General features: G+C 38.5%; 3 protein-coding genes across 8 annotated transcripts; 1 reads left to right on the top strand and 2 right to left on the bottom strand.

The window, feature by feature from the left end:
* Window positions 1-647: 647 nt before the first annotated feature.
* On the bottom strand, window positions 648-3,949 carry LOC136345072 (BRCA1-associated protein). Of its 2 annotated transcripts, none has more exons than XM_066293077.1 (11): window positions 3,762-3,949; window positions 3,424-3,709; window positions 2,286-2,438; window positions 2,055-2,230; window positions 1,892-1,997; window positions 1,727-1,837; window positions 1,581-1,672; window positions 1,345-1,528; window positions 1,140-1,289; window positions 897-1,092; window positions 648-847 (listed from the first exon to the last, which is right to left on the bottom strand). In XM_066293077.1, exons 1-11 carry the CDS (start codon window positions 3,823-3,825, stop codon window positions 740-742), a joined length of 1,626 nt encoding a protein of 541 aa, XP_066149174.1. In that variant the 5' UTR covers window positions 3,826-3,949; the 3' UTR covers window positions 648-739. The 2 variants fall into 2 exon arrangements, with proteins under 2 accessions (XP_066149174.1, XP_066149173.1); XM_066293076.1 differs by having other exon boundaries at window positions 2,286-2,450.
* Window positions 3,950-4,259: 310 nt separating this feature from the next.
* LOC136345162 (serine/threonine-protein kinase SIK3-like) lies at window positions 4,260-14,411 on the top strand. Of its 4 annotated transcripts, none has more exons than XM_066293211.1 (18): window positions 4,260-4,535; window positions 7,677-7,857; window positions 7,913-8,067; window positions 8,171-8,426; window positions 8,478-8,644; window positions 8,702-8,872; window positions 9,097-9,284; window positions 9,338-9,575; window positions 9,626-9,775; window positions 9,828-10,014; window positions 10,346-10,502; window positions 10,568-10,704; window positions 10,875-11,000; window positions 11,099-11,260; window positions 11,310-11,554; window positions 11,678-12,143; window positions 12,618-13,016; window positions 13,060-14,411. In XM_066293211.1, the coding sequence occupies exons 1-18, from the start codon at window positions 4,410-4,412 to the stop codon at window positions 13,440-13,442; spliced, it is 3,894 nt and encodes a 1,297-aa protein (XP_066149308.1). In that variant the 5' UTR covers window positions 4,260-4,409; the 3' UTR covers window positions 13,443-14,411. The 4 variants fall into 4 exon arrangements, with proteins under 4 accessions (XP_066149308.1, XP_066149309.1, XP_066149310.1 ...); XM_066293212.1 differs by having other exon boundaries at window positions 13,069-14,411; XM_066293213.1 differs by lacking the exon at window positions 10,875-11,000.
* egg (eggless) lies at window positions 14,403-20,490 on the bottom strand. Of its 2 annotated transcripts, none has more exons than XM_066293217.1 (22): window positions 20,213-20,490; window positions 19,670-19,872; window positions 19,465-19,597; window positions 19,316-19,413; window positions 19,034-19,267; window positions 18,822-18,983; window positions 18,568-18,765; window positions 18,340-18,516; window positions 18,146-18,284; window positions 17,892-18,088; window positions 17,620-17,807; window positions 17,348-17,566; window positions 17,070-17,297; window positions 16,699-16,825; window positions 16,477-16,631; window positions 16,280-16,422; window positions 16,056-16,233; window positions 15,826-16,001; window positions 15,686-15,772; window positions 15,439-15,629; window positions 15,231-15,388; window positions 14,403-14,711 (listed from the first exon to the last, which is right to left on the bottom strand). In XM_066293217.1, exons 1-22 carry the CDS (start codon window positions 20,284-20,286, stop codon window positions 14,505-14,507), a joined length of 3,672 nt encoding a protein of 1,223 aa, XP_066149314.1. In that variant the 5' UTR covers window positions 20,287-20,490; the 3' UTR covers window positions 14,403-14,504. The 2 variants fall into 2 exon arrangements, with proteins under 2 accessions (XP_066149314.1, XP_066149313.1); XM_066293216.1 differs by having other exon boundaries at window positions 19,465-19,600.
* Between the last annotated feature and the right edge of the window lie 158 nt (window positions 20,491-20,648).

Genomic DNA, 20,648 nt, shown 5'->3' on the forward strand with positions numbered 1-20,648 from the left:
AAATCCAACCCTGTCGCACAAAAAATTATCAGTTGTGAAAACGCAAACGTTTAATATTTGCTATTTCTATGCAGTTTACCCATGGCGTCTAAAAACTAGTCGTGAAATGTGGTTCTACGTGTTATTTTGACAAAAATTAATACTGTTAAATTGACAACGGTCCATAATTATTCTAATAACGCATTGGTGGATATGTTGTTGGTACATGGGGAGTGTTACCATGATTTCCTAATAAGGGGATAGATCGCAATGAACCAATAAAAAGCTCGCCAGATCGTCACACCCTAAGTGCAGGTGATTTTTATTTATGGCGTTATATAAAAAGTTCAGCGTTTACGAACGAAATTCACATAGTGGCAAATTTGTGGGAACCGCTTGATTATGCCGCAGAAATAATTCGAAGAAAAAGACCTCTTCTGATAGCAAATATAGAGTTGTGGATAAGACGAACTACAATTAATGTAAATGAAACCGGTGGTGACAATTTCGAACACCTTTTGTAGCAGATTTCGGAGTGAATAATCAAAGGTCTCGTTAGTTGTTAAAACTTCCGCATATTTCGGCTGTTTTTAGGATTCGAAGAAATGTTACATGAAGGTTTCTCTTAGTTTTTTGAGATCGATAAGGTGTTAAAATGAAAATTCCTATTTAAGATTCACCCTGCATATATATTTAAATAAACAACTTAAAAACTAACGTGAGCTATTAAATCTAAAAGTTGCTCTATAGAATCTACAGTTCATCTGTGCTTCTTGCCTTTCTTGCTTCTTGAAGAGGATTGAGGTGCCGCCCCGACCGTCACGGTACCTTGAGCAATATCTTCTTTATCTTCAGACTTCTCTATCACCTGCAAAGACTGTATAAAACACACTGAAAAGCCCCTGTGCAATGGTCACCTCTTGGGCATTTATAAAAAACATAAGATCCCTAACTTGCTCCTTCAACTCTCCAATTTCTTGGTCTTTTTTAGCTTGCAGCTCTGTCAAACTCCGTTCCAACGTTTCCATTCGTGTGTTCCACTGTTGCTGATTGTTTCTCAATGCTTTTCCCAACTGTTTTTCCTCGTTCAGCTCGTGTAAAGTTGAAGACAGTCTGCAAGTTTTGTTCACGACACTTTTCAATTGAAAACAAAAACTTACTTTGCGTGTTGCTGTACGAACTTCTTCTCCAACGCCAGCTTCTCTTTAAGGGTTACACGCAGCTTCAGCCTTAATTCCTTATTTTCTTCCGTCACCTCGTTCATGTCTTTCTGTAGACCCTGGGTTTCAGTCGCCAATCGACTCTCCAAGCTAAAATATGTTGTATATTTAATCAGAAAAACCGCCGAGGAAATTACCGGCATACAGCGCCATTTTGTCCTCAAAGTACATACGCTGCTCTTCCAGCTGAGATGTTAAAAGATAAGTAAATTCAAGCTGTACGGAGTCGATTTTTTCCTGAGTACATTCTGCTTCAGAGGCAGGCCCTTCTGCCGGGATCAACTTGCCGTCAGCCTTGTTTTGCAGTAATCTATGGACAAAGTTGTCGCCTAAAAGATGATCGTTAATATTTCATAAATCTACTAAATGAGGTTTGAACACCTTTGTAATCCCACACTCTATGTGAACCTAACTGGAGAGCGTAGCAATGTCCGGATTCTCGGTAATGAGATGCGGCATGTCCGCCTAAATATCTATAATAAATCAAAATATAACTGAGATATTATTTGAGATTAGGAATAACTTACCTTCCACACCCAACATGGCCACAAATCAGGCAAATCCACAAAGCATCAGGGGAGACTTTTCCGCACTTTTCGCACTCTGATGTTTCGGATTGCTCCGGGCTTTGAACGCATCTAAAATCCTTAAATAAAAAAAAGGAAACACGACAGAAAAATACACAAAATTACCGACATACTGGGCAAGTTGTATCTCCCCACTGCTCCAGACAACTAGCATGAAAAGCATGGTTGCACAATATGGTTAATACTCCGTCTACAGACTCGTCCATACGCTCTGTAGAAGTCCACAAATAATGGTGAAAACAGTTTTATTATTTACTCATTTATTCACCTAAACAAACAGGGCATGTGGGCAGCTCCGTGTGCCCCGGAGGGGGCACCCCATCGTGAGCCCATTCCACTCGAGACACCCAGACAATGCGGCACAAAAGATCAGGTTCAAGGCTGCTGAATGGGGTTCCATTATAAGAAAAATAAAATTCCATTGCTGCTTCATGATCACGAAACCTTCAATTAAATAAATATATTTTAAAAAACACTTAAAACATTCAATATTGCTTACGTTAAGAGACACATGAATTGATTCGGCACAGAGTCTCTTAGAACTCTTATATGGCTAATATCCCCATGGCAAGGAGCTGTGAAGGCCAGAATATCATGGCAAGTCATTGAACAGGGGACTCCCAATATGCAGAGGGTTACTGCATCTTCTCTGCTAGTTAAAACACTAAACTTTGTTTAAGAAGCTTTGTTCTCTTGCCTCTCTTCTTTAAAGCCACTGACAGACAATGCAATTAAATTGTAATGTGAAAGGACAGGCACTTTTGGCAGTCCCAAATGCAAATGTCAAGGGGATTGTTTCATGAAGATCCAGTAATTTTCAATCATTAAATCATTCCGTGTTAACACAGTCAGAATTTTTTTAAAATCCTTTGTCACACATATCAAGGTCATTGTTAGGTTGGCACTCATTCACTTTACCTTTTCTTGAACTAATCAAACAGGCCAGAATATAGATATGTGAAAGAATCAGTATTTCAAACTGGACAAACAGTACTTTCTAAATCTCCAACATCCAAAAATGAACAGATATCTTACTTGAGCAGAAAATTTGGCCTTATGAGACAGAATGGCTCCAAAATAAGACAACAGGATATATAGGAATGGAAAAAATTATAAAAAGCAGTGACAAGGACCTCCTTTGAAACAGCTCTATAAAACCGTCTCAGGGAGGAAACTGCTGATTTGGGCTTAAACTGATTAATGCTCAGCTGATTCAAAACAAATTAGAAAGACACAATATACTGAACGTCAGTAAAGTTCATTCAGTGTTTGTTCAGTTTGAGAGATAAGAGTTAATAATCTTTATACTATCTGCATCATAGTTATACAGTACCAGTCTGTCTATTTAATATATTACACCTTTGGTAACATTCAAACATATTGCTCAAATGATTTGTTTCCCCCCAAAACATGTGTAAACATAAAGTGGGATTTTTATTTGATTTTTTTCTTCCAAATGTGGTAAATTATAGTCTTTTTTAAAGAAATATATTCAATATCTTGGTACATAGAAACCAATCCCCCTCTCAGAGTTAAGTTATGAGATCAAGTTGAGGCAATCACAGTTAAAAAACTACTGCAAATTTAATGCTGGAATTAATTACATTGTCTGCCAGGAGCTTCACTCAGAAACTTACTCCTCTTTATACAAATGTAAGATTCCCTTTGTGACCTCAACAAAAGGATTTCCACTAAAGAAACCTATCTCTCCCTTATCTTCCGCTAACTCTACAGGGTCTTTTTCAGTCATAGGGGTTTGTTCTCGAGAGGAGACTGGCAGCAGCCCCCAATCATCCCTGTGATTTTCCAGGTTACTTGGAAAAGTCTCTACAGTTATGCTATGCAGTAATTTCTCTGTTTTGCATTTGAGTTTTGAGTCCGGTGCCTTTGCCTCAGCTCCTTGTGACTCAGAAGGGGTAGGTTCTAGTAAATTGAATTTTCTTTTGAGGAAAAAGAATTGTTTTTAGGTGCTCACCTGGGGGCTGATTCGGGTCGTTGACTTCCACTCGTAAAACGCACTTAGAAACTAAATCTGACATTGTTCGGGGATTTTTTGAGAAGAAAGGCAATAGATGAATTTTAAAGTTTGGGGTGAAACGATTTTCTTTATTATTCAATTAATCATTGTAAATAACATATTGTGAAACAATCAAAACAGCAACAGCTGACATAAACATCTGTCATTACATTGTTATGAACCGCTGATTGTTTTAAGAGTAATTAGAGCTCTAGAACACTATTTATTTCGTTTGCGATGAGGCTAAAAAAGATGGAAATTCCTTTGAATAATAAATACTATTGTATTTTAAATTCAATAATTTGATATAATGTTCACATCGGTTATAATTAAACTTATTTTGAATGTTTACATTGTTTACCGCTGAAATGTTGGAAATTAATGGGAAATTCTAAGAAATCATAAATATAAAAATTTGGCGAATGGCCCGTCTGACGTCAATTGACGCAAATTGACAGCTGAGGTCGAGAAATCTACTTGTGATTTGTGAAAAACTGTATACTTATCGATACAAGATGATACTGAGACGGGCTACCTTAATTTTGTAGTTTAATATTAGTAAAATAGTGTATCTTTTCATGCTTTTAACGGTTCGAATTGGTAAACATGTCCGGCAAAGTGTTCCCAGTGGAAAAACTGGTGAGGGTGGGCTACTACGAACTGGACAAAACCATAGGAAAAGGAAATTTTGCTGTAGTAAAATTAGCAACCCACATCGTCACTCGTACAAAGGTAATATTCTAGCAACAAAAACCCATGGTTCACCTCTTCCCTGCAGTATAAACCTCCAAGTCCTTAAATCATTATAACTCACAGATGCCCAAGACTTAGGGTTCTTCAGTCTTTAATCTTCCTTAAAGAAAACATTAACACAATTAGCCTTGAGGGGTCTACGTCCTCTTGAAACCAATTAGAAACATTCCTTAGAATCGTGCATGTTATTAACATGGAGCAGGTTAAGCTTGCCAGGACCTACACTCTGTTTTTTTATCTTGAAAAGCCCCAAGTTTGTTTACACCAAAAACTCGTCCATGTTAGAATCCTGATAATACTGTGTAATAGTGGCATCAGTGAATTAGATAATAGGCTTATCTCCAATTGTTCCAGAGTCCTATCATCTGATTTCATTAATCACTTCAATTGCCACTGACATCTCAGTAATATCACCAGAGTCTTAAATGGTAATCAAATTTGTAAAGTCCTCAGGGGTGTCATATCGGTGCCACAACTGATTAAATTTAAGTAACTGATGTTTGTCAGTTCACAATAGTGTTGGAGAGCATTAGGAAAGCATTTGCTATGAATCATCTCTGTAATATAAATATGTATTTAAAGTAATCATCGGTGGTTCCCTTGTACTGTTGAGACCTGAATTGCCATTAACAAGTACAAGAACAATTTTAAGACTTTCATAACAACGTCTTTAAGATACATTTTTCCTTGCTCTTATTATCATTCACCTTGAATTTCAATCAAATGAAAATAATTGGAAAACACTTAAGTCTACTGTCTGCCTTATCTGATAGGGGTTCCGTGAGTTAAGGCAACATTGTTTTAGTTAGTAGACTTTTCCAGAACCTACTTTTTGCTTTTCATTAGTATATCTTTATATCTCATATGTTTATTGAAGACAGGATCATCAACAGAGAAACGTTAACCATCACTGCAAATATTTGCTTGATGCTGCAAATTCACAAAAATCAACAATAGTTGACCAAATACGTAAACTAACACGATTTGTGTGAAAAATGATCAGTAAATCATTAACACTAATAATATTTGGAAGTTCAGAATTCTGTATTTAAAAGATTGAGCATTTATAGTTATTGGTTCAAGAATACACCCCTAACATTTCCAGGATTAATAGCTCCGTCTCGAAATTGCATAAAGCAGTATTAACAGGTGTAATACGTCGTTTATCCACGTTGAATCCCCTGCAGTCTTTTTTGAACTTTATTAGAGTCACGTGTTTTGGCCATTTGTAAGATTCACATGGCTTCCGTTTGAGCCAATATTGCTCCCCGTTTCTTTCTGTTATTATTAACTAATCTGTTTTACAGCAATTTCAGCCTTCAGATTAGTCCAGGGGGTAATTAAAAAAAATGGTTTACGCCATTTTTGGGGTGCTAAAACTCTACATTGCATGACTCCCCATACGATTTTTTGAATTTGTTGGAGTTAATTTCCATATAGAAATCCCTTTGGGAATCCCTATAGGGATCTCTCTCTGTGAAGCCAAGAAAATTTTCTACCCCACTTCCTAACCCTCCAAGACTTGCTAAGCACTTCCTTTAGTACTTCTCACGTAATTTTCGTATTTTCTATGTTTATTGCTTATTTTCCAGTAGATATGCGCTTCCCATACATAAGGGCAGTTTCAAAAAAATATTATTAAGGCATTTTTGGGGAAAAAGGGCTGCAAATTCCTATTTATATTTGCCTTAAATACGGTACCTATAGTCCATGGGCTTTTGCTTGCCGGGTTGTCCGATTTTTCTCGGACGTACGTTCAAAGCATGCCGCATTCACGGACATTCGGATTGTTTATGTCTGTACCGCTTCGATTCATATGATCACTAAACTTTGGATCCACTGGCTAAGACCAGATGATCAAACCTACTGGATTGATTTTCAATATTGTAGAATACGAGGTTTTCAAGAGGATTATATTTTTCATAATGCATTGTGAACCACTAAATAATAAAGGATATTATTAATAAATTAGCAAAATGATTCGGCTTCGAGGAAAGACTGTTTTCGACACCGCTTCTTTCCAGGAGCGAGAACCATGTTAGACCATATTAAAGTCTCATTAGCCGTGCGGTTATCAACTTGTGGAGTGCACGGAGAGGAGAAAATTCTTTCTCCAACGATGTTACGTTACAGCTAACATTATAGCATTCATAATAAATAAATAACCTCTAAAATTTGGTCCTTGAACCTTTAATCTACAGGTAAATTAGTCGCTATGTAAGCTAGTATAGTTTGTCGGACATCCTAAGGGTTCCATACACGAATAAATAAATTGCGCAACAGCGCAAATGTGCCTTTGTATGACAATGTTTGATGTGTTATTCAATTGTTTAATTAGTTTCGTTTGGTTTGAAATGTTTTGTGCAGGAGAAGTGTTGTGCAATGCATTGAATGGACGAGTTGCGCTTTATTGCACAGTATGTTTCAGCTGTGGGATTGTCGCACTGCTTTAAGGGTTGCCATGCATTAACAACTTACTGCGTAACGCCAGATGCTGCGACGATCAAATTGCGACTCTATGGAAAATGCCGTAAAATGCCTTTTATGCGTAGCTGGGTGTCTTGTTTAAAACACACAAATTGGAGATACGTGTCCGAACCGAAAGAACCTTTTCGTTTGGTTTTTCGAAAAAGGATTAAGAAAATGTTAACGTTTACCCAGTTCAGCCTATCGGGAGCTCCAATGCACAACAGTTCGGACAAGCTCCCGTAGCGAGGCAACTAAATTGCGATGGATGAGGTTTACATCAAGCGTCCAATACTGATCTGAATTTCTTCTGAAGTTCCCATGCTTTTTTTTACATCTTCCGTACCTCGTTTTCACTCCCCCGTAACTACGCGAAACTGCTCGTACTTGCCCCAACTGCTTCCCTTGAATTTCTCCGTGTCCCAACACCAAACTTCTTTTACGGTTTGCCTCCTAAGATTAATTGGAACAAACTTTTTAGGCGAATTTTTGATTTGATTTCCTCTAGCTTTAAGCAGGTTCTGGAAACTCGTTTTTCTTCATCGGACACCCGCACATTACTGAATCGATATTATGAACCTGCCCATCTGGTCAGGTTTTCAAGTAATTCCAAGTTTCTCTAGGAAATCCGTAATTTTCCAAAAACTTTTTCAGGTGGCTATAAAAATAATAGATAAGACTGTCCTAGACGAAGAGAACCTAACTAAGATATTCCGTGAGACTGCTATCCTAAAGAAACTAAGACACCCCCACATAACTAGATTGTATCAGCTGATGGAGACCAAGCAGACGATTTATATGGTCACCGAGTACGTCAGCAATGGTGAAATATTTGGTAAGACCTCTCTAATGGGATTATGAAGGTTTTTGAGTGAGGTGCATTTCCAAAGACCACTTGGTGGCCAAAGGACGAATGTCTGAGCCGGAAGCGAAACGGATATTCAGGCAAATCGTGTCGGCTGTCGGTTATTGCCACTCAAGCGGCGTGGTGCACAGAGATTTGAAGGCTGAAAATTTGTTGCTAGATCACAATATGAACATTAAGGTGAGACAAGAACCGTAATTAACATTTTCAGTAAATTTAAGTAGGTGCTTAAACTGGTTTATTTAATTAATTGTTATAACCGAATTTTAATTCTTTGTCATAGTTGGCAGATTTCGGGTTCAGCAATCAGTTCACAGAGGACAATTTGCTAACTACATTTTGTGGCTCTCCCCCTTATGCAGCCCCCGAATTGTTCCAAGGCTTAAAGTACGATGGGCCTAAGGCCGACGTATGGAGTTTGGGAGTGGTTGTGTACGTTTTAGTATGTGGCTACTTACCGTTCGACGGCAACACTTTACAGGGCCTTAGGAATGTAGTCATTGAGGGCAAATTTAGAATCCCCTTTTTTATGTCCCAAGGTACGTCTATCCTAATCAGGGTAAACGATCTTTTAATTGTTAATTTGGTAGATTGCGAGCATTTAATAAGACACATGCTAGTCGTTGACGCGGACAAACGCTACACCACGCAGCAGGTCATGAAACACCGATGGTTAAGTGATGCCGAGCCTGCTTTATCACTTGATGTAGAAGAAGATCAAAAACTGAACAACACTGTTATTGATCATATGCTTCAAGTATATCATAATTCAAATGTTATGATGCATTGGGGTTATAAGTAATTTTACTTTTAGTTGCCAGGGTTAGACAGAGCAGCTATAGCCAGATCTCTAGAACAAGACTCCTTCGATCACATCTACGCTATCTACCATCTGCTGCTCGATAAATTGAAGAGAAGGACGATGAATTTCCAGAGCAAAGTAGCCAGGCAGCGGCAGCGGATTTTGGAGAATACAGACTTGAATGTAGGTTTTATTCATTAAACATTTTCTTAAGAATTAATATTATTTTAGTTTAAATAACGTTAAAACAAATTCTTGACGAATTGGTGGAACGCGGTTGTGGAGTTCTATTCCTACAATTTTCTGTTGGTTTTTGTGAAAATTATCGGCTGAAAAGGCTGTAATTGCTCAGATTGGTTGCTGCAGAACGCGGAGCAAATACTAAAGGGATTTATTAATGTTTCCAGTCACCTAGTTCAGAATGTTACCTCCAAGCTCGTAATCCGAAATTCACCGAACGCAGCGAGTCCTTCAACGAGCAACAGTTGACCACCCAATTAAGCATCAGCTCCACTGCATCCCCAGTTTCATCGGAAGATCGTCTTGCTTTTTCCTCAGAGAACGATAACGCTCGAAACAACTGGAGAAGGGAGAGGTTAATTTTTAACCCTCTACTTCAACTCAAGAGTTTCAGTGATTGTTTCTTAGTTTCCATGAATCCTACACGAGCACAGACCCCGTCCCATACAATTGGCGACGGGAGAGCTTCAACGAAGACTATCTGAGAGGGGGAGGCAGGAATACACCTACGGGAGGCGGGCTTCAAGAGCAGGAACGCAGAATGTCACTCCAAGAAGGTGAAGATGCTGGTTCGCCTTTCGTCTCCATGCCCGCCATTCCAGCAGTATATTTGGCCGGAGATGCTGAGGGACAACCTTTGGAGAAGGTCAGTGTTCTTATAAACCCATAGCATAATTTTCTATGAATAAATATTAGTATGGGGAGATGGATTTGGATCAAAGCGACGATACGTGTTCCTTAACCATCCCCTCCTATTCCACCGGTTATGGCAGCTGTTCCAGTGGGGATAAGTATCTAACTGTGAGGCGACATACGGTGGGTCCCGGGGATTCCGCCCACGAACAGGTGAGTGTCAATGTAACTTCGCCTTTCCAGGTAGTTTAGAAACAAACTCTAGGTCTTGGAAAAGCACTACATGGGGCAAATGCAAGACTCGATCAACGGCACGAAAATGCTTCCCAGCTTCAACCTGAATCTCCCCATGTTGAACGAGCATAATCCCCAATATTTCGGTGGCAAAGATCCTCATTTATTGAAGCCGCCCACGGTACTGAGTATGGGCGGCTTTGGGCGACGAGCATCAGGTAAGTAGTGATATATTAAAATTGAAAAGAAAAATCATCCAATCACTCTACTCCAATGGCATTTGTAGTAGATTATAAAAGGTATGAGCGTTCTTTTGATGGAACGGAATGGAAAAATTAATTTAAAAAATGGAAAAACTCGGCTTACGCCAATGTCAATCGTCATTGAATATATTGTAAAGGGTTTTTTGGAAAAAATGCTACGTAAAATACCTTCAGTGGCGGGGTGAAATACTTAATTTTGAACTGTCTAATTGAGGATGTTGGAATTTGACAAGGCCACCTCCGTCTATGACTTTTATGTTTAGTTTTTGGAAAATAATTTTTTTAGACGGTGGAGCTAACTTACACATGACTTGGGGGGCTCCCGGATCGCACGAACAACTTTCTGTGATTTCTACTAGTTCGAGCGGCAATCCAAGCAGTCTAAGCAGCGGAACCGGAATTCAACCTGGCGATCACACTCAACAATTCGATGATTTAGCAAGGTAAAGAATGTTTATAACGTTACTGTTTTTTTTTCTTTTGGTAACTTTTTATGCTGAATTCGTAGGTACTTGCAAGGAAGGGGAAATGCGAAACGACACACGATGGCAAATCCCGAAGACGTTCACTCCATACAGTCAAGCTCGGGATCAGGAAATCGTACCCGTAGAACAGGTCTTTTGACTGTCATGGAAAGACCACCCGGTAGGCTTTAGTTTGACAATTTTTTCAGTGTTGAGTTGAATGGCCGCTTTACAACACGCCTAACAAATCTGTGTGTTCCAGCACTCTACTCTAAAACAGCTTATTGTTTCTTCATTTAGTTAGTTTTTTTGTTAGTTATTATTTTTTTGCATGCACTTTGTTTTGATTAGTAATCCCGCCGGAAGTCGTGATGGAGGTCGAAGCGCGCATGAATCGTAATTACATGCCCTCAATTATACCACAGCGTAAACATAGCAGACACGTTAGGCCGCAATTGCCGACAGTCCAAGAATTAGGTGGGTTCAATGGTTTTATGCTTTTGCTTCAGTTGTACACATAACCAATATTTTAAAATATTTTATCGAGATACAATAATGTAATTTGATTAATATAGGGCGCGAACAGAAATCAGCAGAAAGGTTCTCACCGGTTCGAAGAGGTAGTGAGGGTTCCGCCGGTGGTTCCCGCACTCTGAGCCCCTCCACTCCACAACAAGAATGTCAGCGTTTGCAACGAGGTCTCCAAAACAGATCCAGTCCGCCGAGATCCATTCCAGGTCTGTTACCACCCTTAAACTCTATGAAAGCTTTATTTTTGTTTTGTAGGTTCTCCCATTCATCAAATAGTAACCGACTCTTCGATGCGCCACCAATTGCCCTCAGAAAATGCATCACCTGTTCATCAATTTTATACTACAGCTGCGCACGATCAGTTTCCCACCGCCATACGAGAACCAACCCTCGGTTTGCCCCCTGAAAACATGGTGTCAGGTGCTTTGGGGGGATATGATAGGAATCATTGTTCTGGAACGTCGCCTTATGGAGCTGCGAACTCACAAAGTTTTGGACAGGTATGAGAAAATCGACATTAAAATTGGTAATTTTGCATTAATAATTGACTTTTTCCGAAAATTTAACGCAATATTTAAATGTTCTACGTGAGGATGTTTCACGTGATTTAACGTGAATTGCAGGTACCCGGTTTAAATATGTTTATGGGCGCCGCTCCGATACTAAATCAACTCCTAACTCCCAGTGCCTCTCCCGTCTTCGGAGGGTACACTTCCCCCACCGGAGGTGGCAACAGCGTGTCGTCAATTACTCAGGGTTTGAGTGGCTTAAACACTACTGGAAGCGGCTCTATCACGCAAGGCACCCCCTCTGTCAGTCTGCAAATGGGCAGTTCAATGGACGATTCCAAGATGGATACTACCCCGCATGCCATGTCATCGTATATAAGTGCCGGGCCTCCATTCATGTCCCATCATATGCACGTCTTAAATGTACATAGTCATAGAAGCCTGACGAATTCCCCCATAAGCAATCCGGGGAGTCCGGGACTAGATATGATCCAGGAGGAGGCCTCGCTACACGTGTCGCCGTTTCCTAGCAAGGGGGAGGGCCAGGGACATCCGCAAATTTCCGTGACTGATGTTTTGGGTACGTTGGAAGATTAATTCTTAGAAATATTCAAGATTTTCGAAAAAAAAAAATTATCTACACAGATATAGTCATAGAAAGTTCAGTTCCCTGTGCATTTTCGATCTTATAAATATAGTACAATCACTCTAGAATAGATTTAAGTTACATATAAAGTCATTTTTGTGTTTGATTAAAACAACGATTTAGAAGGATTGGATTGTGCGAACAATTACAGGCTTTTCATCAAAATTGGTGGTACTGTTTGAACGGAAGGTCGCCATGTATAAGACGTAAGATACACCGTGACGTTACTTCCTTCGATTTCGCAGCCATGGGCCTCCTTCCAAAAAAGGAGATAAAACTGTAAAAAGCAATGCTACATCCACTTCTAAATCGTTGGTCAAAACAATGATTCCCATATGGGGATTATCTATATTTTGTATGGTAAGTTTGAGGTTAAAATCTTCAATGCCTTGACTCATTCACTTGCAGGCAGCGAAGTGACCCTTGTCGCTGGTTCGGATACGTCAGAGGACTCGATGGACAGCTTGGATAACCAAAAAATTTCCAAAATTCCCTCATTTATTATTTCGGAGCCCTCGGAAAACACACCTAGCATCACCAGAGGAATAGGAAGAAAGACCAGCCAAGAGAACGAGATTCGACCAGCTGAAGAATCGCAACTGCAACATTCCGACGAAATTGTTCTGAGACGCAACTCTGATAGGAGCTCATGCTATTCGGATGATTCCTTATCCAATGACAGTGTCAGTATAGGCAATCAAAGTCCAAGCAGTAGTTCGAATACACAGTCTAGTCACGCATTCGAGAGCGATTATAGAAGCAGAGCTATCGACGCTATGCAATTAAATAGAGAGCTCAGTAATGCCGGTAAGTATCTCTTTAATTTCACAACTTCAAATAATTCAAGTAGTCGTTGCAGGAGGCCAAGCGGAGAATTTCCAAATATTTCAAAAATATTCCAAAATAGCGTCGGAGTCTCCCACGCAACTTCACAAGAATTCCGGATCGTTCGAGTTCGAACTGAGCGAAGTGTGTTCAAAATTGCACTCGAATGACATTTTGGAAATCGTCAAGAAGACCATCAACGACCAGATTCCGCCGAAGCAGCTGGTCAGCTCCAATGAAGTTACTGACCGCTTAAGTTTAGAATATGAGGGTGGTATTCAGATCGAGCTGAAAATAATCGATCGGCCGAGAGAATCTAAGGGGTTGAAGATGAGGCGCATTTCCGGGGACTATTTGGTCTACAACCAATTGTGCCAGCAGCTGATCTCTTGCATGACCGTTTCCTAGCACTTAAAGGAACCTTATTAGATTTGTACAGTTGTATATAAAGGTATTGCAGAATGGGATTAAGGAAACCATTCAACGATAGCCTTGAAAACGTGGTGTTCCAGAAACATCATTTGAGTTGGATTAATGCAGATTTTATCGCTCAGATATGTTAGATAAATTTCCCAAAAAATGTGCTGTTCTTGCAATGGTGAGTGAGGATTAAAATCATAGAGACAAACTTCTGAATTTGCGTTTTCCCGAACGTGACAAGTGTTACATTCCAATTTCATTCGAGCGTACTCGATTATCATTTGACATTTTGTTTGAGCAATGATGTTATGCAAAAGCGTTCCGCCTCGTTTTTGAACGAACACTTCGTTTAATGTACATTTTACTTAGACTAAATTTCATTAAATTAAGAGAGCATTGGAGAAATATTGAGTAGCTGTTTTGATACATGATTTTCTACGGGTGGAAGCAACGACTTGGACTCTGAAAGGCACAGAGTTTCTTCTCTAAATTCCTATATAAACAATATTTTAACGATATTTAAAAAGTTACTGAAAAACATGGTCGGATTGACGGACTAGGGGGATACTCTAGCTATGTGGACGTATATACATATCTGGATTTGTAGTTAGACAAAATAAACTACTTTTATATAGTATGATACAAATTCAATATTTATAGTAATTACCTTTTTTTCGTAACAAACAACTCGTGCAGTCGTCGTTTCCCATGTTTCCTGAACTGTTTCGCATTTCAATTCGAATCTCCATAATTCGGCAGATTCCAGTACCCAATGCTCTATACCATGTGCGATGCCGTGATCCGCCCGTTGGAACGGGACTTGTATAAACTATTTTATATTGTGATAGTCAGTGAAGATATCAGTTTAATTGTGGTAAAATTGAGACCTTCATTTTCTTGTGTACATATTCTAGAATGTAAACGTAGAAAAATAGATAATTGATTGAGAAGTCTTGAGTTTGCCGTTTTATTTCTCAGCTCTTTTATGGTAAAGAAAAAACTTTAAAAAATGTCAAAATTAGTCATTTTAAATAAAATAAAAAAAAAACTTTACAAAAGCCTGCCTTTGCATTCCAATGACGCGCAATGGCAGTAAAGGACGCGTCCTGGGACACTGCCGATGTCGTAGTTGTAGTTCCAGGTAAGTTCCGTGCCCGCCCTTATGAATTGGGATGAGAAAAAGGCCACCCAAGGAAATCTGACATCATGCGTATCCACGAAGACGTTTTGCACGAACACATTTGGAGAACAAGAATGCTGGAAAAAAACATTGGAGCTTATGCACATAGGTGCTGATTTGTGCAAAACGAATAGACTAAAAACTGGTTTTAAAATGGTGAGTGTACCAGACGTTGTAAGAACAAAAATATAAAATATTGATTAAAATAAGTATGTTTCTTTACAATATGGTGAAGAAAATAAAGTTGGCGTCGTTTCTTGTACAATGTTACCCACATACATTAATCAGCATGTAAGTAAACCGTTCTTTAGCTAATCCAACTTAGTCATCTACATCAACTTTCGACATAGTTCATGTATTTGACAGATGCCCTGAGTCTAAAATCATTCTACAACATAGTTTTTTAAAGTGTGCGATATCAAGGAAAAAGAAACGCATAATATCTAATCATAACCCGGATAATTCAATAGCACAAAAATTTTAAAAAATCATTTTTAGAGTTATATCGACATTTGAGCAAATGTATAAAATTACCTTAAGGGGCAGTGACTAACATACAGCTTTCATTGCAGAAATCGAGACTGACTAACACTTACATTTAAAAATCTCCCAATGTTTCCTGCATTTTTGGCGTCCATAATATAGATATTGTCACTCTCTTCAGGCCCAAACAACTCCCTTACAGACAAATATTTCGAGGTAGCCTCGTCCACGTCTTTGGCTTTTGGATTGAAACTGAGCACTTCACGACCATCTGCAAAAAACCCAATAACTTGTGAATGAAAATATCACATCTCGTTTTACCATCTTCATCGTCACTTATAGTGACCGTATCCATGCTCTCTCTAATTCCGTCCATTGAGTTTCGCGTTTCCAGCGGTTCCTGCTTGACTTTAGCCTCATTTTCTGTTTTTTTTGAGTCCCCATTTTCCTCTTTCTTTTCCTCTTTGAGGGATTTCTTATCATCTTCCTCTTTTCTTTTCCTTAGTCGCGACCTAACAGGAGTTTTATGATGAGAGCTCAGTAGGAAAAAATTATGAATAATAAATACCGAATTCCTTGATCCGCTTCCACATTAGCAGGTTTTGCGAATACCGGTCTATTTGGTGTGAAATCGTTGTCATCCATGTAGGCGTTTCTGGAAAAAGCATAATAACTCCTAAAATTGCGAAGCAAACAATAATATTCTACCTCTTCTTGGCTGAAGGCATTTTTTGAAGCTTGGGCTCCTCAGCTGGAGGAGGTGTTTTCTCCTTCTCAAACTCCTCATCCTCCATGACATCCTCCTCATAATCCTCTTTAAATTTCTCCACAGTTTCAATATAATCCAGCTCGGCGAAGTATTCATCTCCATATTGCATACCATCCTAAAAGGAAAGTAAAATATCATCATTATATAAGATCAACTAACCAAAACTAACTTCATTGGCCGTTTGTTCCGTATGCAGCGTGCCCGCATAAATACAAATGAACGTTCCTTGTGGAATATCGTTCAAGCAGCGAATGCCCCATCCACGATTATGGGTCTTGAACACTTGCAGTTTTAAAGACATGGGGTTTTGAGCGACGCGATTTAGACAAGTCGATGAACACTTGCACCTATGGAATTTCAGTTTGAATTTAATCAATAAATGGACAAAATCACCTTGAATTGCATTCGTATATCCCGGTAATAACCTGCTCTTGCAGCCTCTTGTAAATATAGCCTACTGAAATCGGGTCTATGTCTTTGCCTAAATACTTGAGACCTCCTAGAGTGAGTTTCCAACAAGAGCATTTTAGTTTATCCTGTAATAATTATCGTTTGAATTCCTCCTCTCTGTAAGTTTAGTTAAATCTCACCACACAATCGTCTTCGCAATCACATCCGCACAAAAACTCCTCGTCCAAATTCAAATGAACTCCCTCCATTGGAACTCGTTTATTCGAATAATTGCAGAAATCCAGCATATCATTGTTAAAACCATTGATAACCGGTATGGGAACTTGTTCTAAACCTGAAAGAACATATGGCAAATGATTTTTTATTTCTTATTCTTGCGGATTGATTTGTTGATTGCGGACCTTTAGATAAATCCCGAGGATCTGGCTGACATTCGACACTAAACTCAGCCAAACATCTGACCATGTGATTGAAGTCAAACAGATCTACGGTCATTTCGCTTTCTGTCACTCGGAGATAGTAATGAATCTGTAAAAGATTCATAAATTTAGAGGTATACAACTAAAGATAAAAATAGCAACATTAGCCTTTGTAGTGTCCAAGGACGTTCAAAATCTCTTCTGAGAGAAAAATCTAGGAAGGTAACGTTGCATTTGAATGTATAGTGAAAATCAACCTTAATTTAAACTAGCGTGTGCTACGTCACATTCCATATGCGTTGATGTTACACCAACAATTTTATACTATTCAAGGCCAATTTAAGAAAACATACCTCGCTAATATTTCTGATCATCCGTCCACACGGCGCTTTATAAACTATCTCCTTACGTCCCCTGTCTTTAAAAGACATGCGCGCCCATCCGCACAACAACGGTTTAGATAAGGGATTATGCCCTCGCAATTTGATGAAATTGTGAGTGAGGAACGACTTACATGAGGGACCGCATTCGTGCGGCTTATACTCCCGCTTAGTCACTTGCTGATCTCGCGGAGTGAAGTACTAAAAAAATAAAAATTATTACTCAGCCGCTAGGAAATTAATTCCTATACCATAATCTTGCTGGTAGGCCCAGTGCTGCTGCCTTCAGAATTGTTAACGGGGGGTAAAAATGGCACGCACTTCGGTGCTGGAGGCGTCGTGGCATTAGGTTTGGTCGTACTTTTTCGGGCAACAGCTCTTGCTACCCCTGGAGGGGTGGCGGCTTCAGTCGGTGGTGGTTGGACGTAGTCGTCATTTCTGGTATATTGCACAACAGCCACAGATTCATTCTAATAAATATTTATAACGGATCTTATTCTTTTTTTTTACGAAAAATCCTTACGCTGATGACGCTTAATTTCCTAGGAGTTCTCAATCCGGTTTGTCTAGTAGTAGCGGCCAACTCTTCTCTAAACATCGGACTCAACCTTGTCGATCCTCTATAGATCATCTCCCATCTGTTTATTTGGTCGAAATACACTTGTACCAATGAACAATCCACAGCCTTAACAGTGCACAACCACCATTTTCCTAATTTATATAATGTTTTATTTCAATTTCAAGCCAAGGATGAGTAACCACTCAATGCCGTTTAAAAACTTAAAAAAGTCTTACCCATGTACTCAACTCTGACAGTCTGATTTGCTGTTAATTTGACCATCGGCCGATCCTGGCTTTCCAAATATTTCCTTATAAATGGTCTCGTGTCCTCGGGCATGTCCTCCCAGATGTTTTTGCTTGCCTTGAATATCAAATTAATGCCGGAATGTTCCACGTATTGAGCATAGCCGATGTCAAAGAATATCAAATACCTATAATGAAAAAAACCTGTTTATAGCTTGAGATTACTTCCTTTCAAGTAAACTTACCTGTATTTGTTGGATTCCACAGGGTTTTCGCCCACAACCCCCGCGTAATAGGGATATTGCTTCCGCAAATTAGTGTCCCTAAACTGGGACAAAACTCTACTTCCCACAGATAATCGTGACTTACAAGAGTTGAAATAAGCTTAAATTTTACTGATATTAAATACTAATCTTTATATTATTATAATATCAAGTACCAATAATGGTTCCATTAACAATCCTCTCAGTCTGCTTCTTCAGTTCCACCAGTCTATAATGGGTACTTTCATAGGTTTTCCCTCTAAACGTAGTGTTTGCTGCGATTATTTGCTGCAACCGGGCTTTTACCCAGCAGCCCTGTGGGTTGTTGTCTTTTGCAATATAATAAATATCATCTGGAAGCCATAATTAACACATTTTGCCCTTCGAACACTGATTTTTTTTACCTAATTTTGGTTCTGGTTTATCTAATGTCAAAGTCACTGGTAAGTCTTTAGGAATTAGAGATCCAGCGAAAACTCGATTGCTTTCCGCCGAAGTTAAAGCAGCACTCTGGCTTTGTTGGGTCTGAGTCACAGTATTAGTCTTTGCGGGTATTCTTAAGTTTCTTCGGTTTGATGATTCAAGATGTGCAGGAATGTTTTCTGTTGAAAAGAATCATGGTAAGTGATTTATTTGCCTCGTGCTTAAAAAGACACACCTGGACGAATTTGAAGAGTGGGGCTTAATGAGTAATCATCCAAAATCATTATACCTTTCAACTGCCTAAGTTCAGGTCTGAACTGATTGTATAGATCAATTTGTATTCTATCAAGAACACTTCTTATAGTTTTTGGTTTTTCCATCAGCTCCTCCAAATTCTCTATGGAGAAATATATTGAATTGTTTTCCTTCACTAGTATGGCAACTAACCCTCTATTTTCATTGCTTTTTTCTTCAAACAGTCCCACTCACGCTCCACATGATTCTTTAAATCAAGCTGTTCAATAGTCTCCATTAAAATATCTTCAATGTTCTCAGAAATAAATTTAAAATTTTCATCTACAATATACTCCACATCACCAGTATCATTCTCTTCTTCATCTGAATCATCAATTTGCAAGGTTTCATTTACCAGTGGTAAATCAACCTCAGAGAGTAATTTCCCTATAAATTGTCAATTAAAAAGTTGCTTTAAGATTTTCAACCACTTACCTTCCTTTAAGGTTGTGGCTAACTTATCATTATCTTCAACTGATTTATAGTAGCAAATCATGCAAATCTCTTCTTTATTACTTGAAGACTTTTTGACTCTAGAAAGAAAGGTGATTTAAAAATTCATTATATGTATAAATATTCTTTACCTGAAAGAAGACAAACAAAAGTCTGGAGCGAATATATACTCTGAAGATTTTCCTTCACAACCTGTATTAATGCATCTGCTATTTGTAGGCTTATCAACAAGGTTTATTATTTCTTTTACAGGTTCTGCTAAAACTACTTTACAAAATCAGCTTTAATAACCACCTTTGTCCTAATAATCAAGGCAATATGCAAATTGATACTTACCTGGCACTGTTTCAGTTGATTTTACAGGAGAACCCTTAGGGATGTTATTTACAATAGAATTGGTCTCAGAAGCAACTGAAGTTGGCTGTTGTTCATCATCATCATCATCATCAAGGATGACAATACTAGGTGCAGCACTAATAGAGCTCAATGATATTCTACTTTGTTCGGAAGGTGCTGGTGATGGAGAGGTTAACGGCATTCTGAGAAAGAGAACATAAAGAATAAAATAAAAAAAAAAAGTAAAATGCAGGTTCGACCTTATCTATAGGGAATTATAATATATCTATGATTCAAGTAATGTATCTAAAAGAGAGGAGAGTCCTATAGCCTCAAATTTTCTCTGACTCAATGCTGATGCTGTAAGATTAAGAAATATACAAAATTTGAAGTTGAGTAGATTCATGAATATGAACTTTTTTAAAAAATTAGGAAAGTAAAGTGTCTTAATAGGTCTTTCAAGTGATGAATGAATTGAGTTAGTAACCTTAATGATCGTTAAAGCAGACAGATAATAGAGGCCAAAATTGCAGAAATAACTACCTTCTTTCTATTATTGGGGTAACAGGAAGGGGCTCATCAATTTCCATTGGATCGTCAACGTTTTCTGAATCCATTTTTATAAATTTGACCTACTTTTAACTAGCTATAATAAATTGTATTGAAATCTACATTAATACACAACACAATAAATTCGTATTCGAGTGTTTAGTTATAAGTTCCAAGTAAATAAAAGGAATCTAAAAATCACATAATTGAAATTATTTTTGTAAACAAACAGTTGAGCCGGTCTTCGGCCATCTTGGAAAAATAAGCATTGCAGTGTCACTACCAACCGATAGTATGACACTAACTATCTCGGGGTATGTAGAGTAAATATTTCTTTCCTTGTTTATATACTAACAACTAAAGACAGAAAATCGATTACACGGTAGTTTTAATTAATCCAATTCTAATAAAAACACCCTTATTTTCAGTC

This window comes from Euwallacea fornicatus, chromosome 18 (assembly GCF_040115645.1).
Source record: "Euwallacea fornicatus isolate EFF26 chromosome 18, ASM4011564v1, whole genome shotgun sequence".
In the NCBI taxonomy this organism is placed as follows: domain Eukaryota; kingdom Metazoa; phylum Arthropoda; class Insecta; order Coleoptera; family Curculionidae; genus Euwallacea; species Euwallacea fornicatus.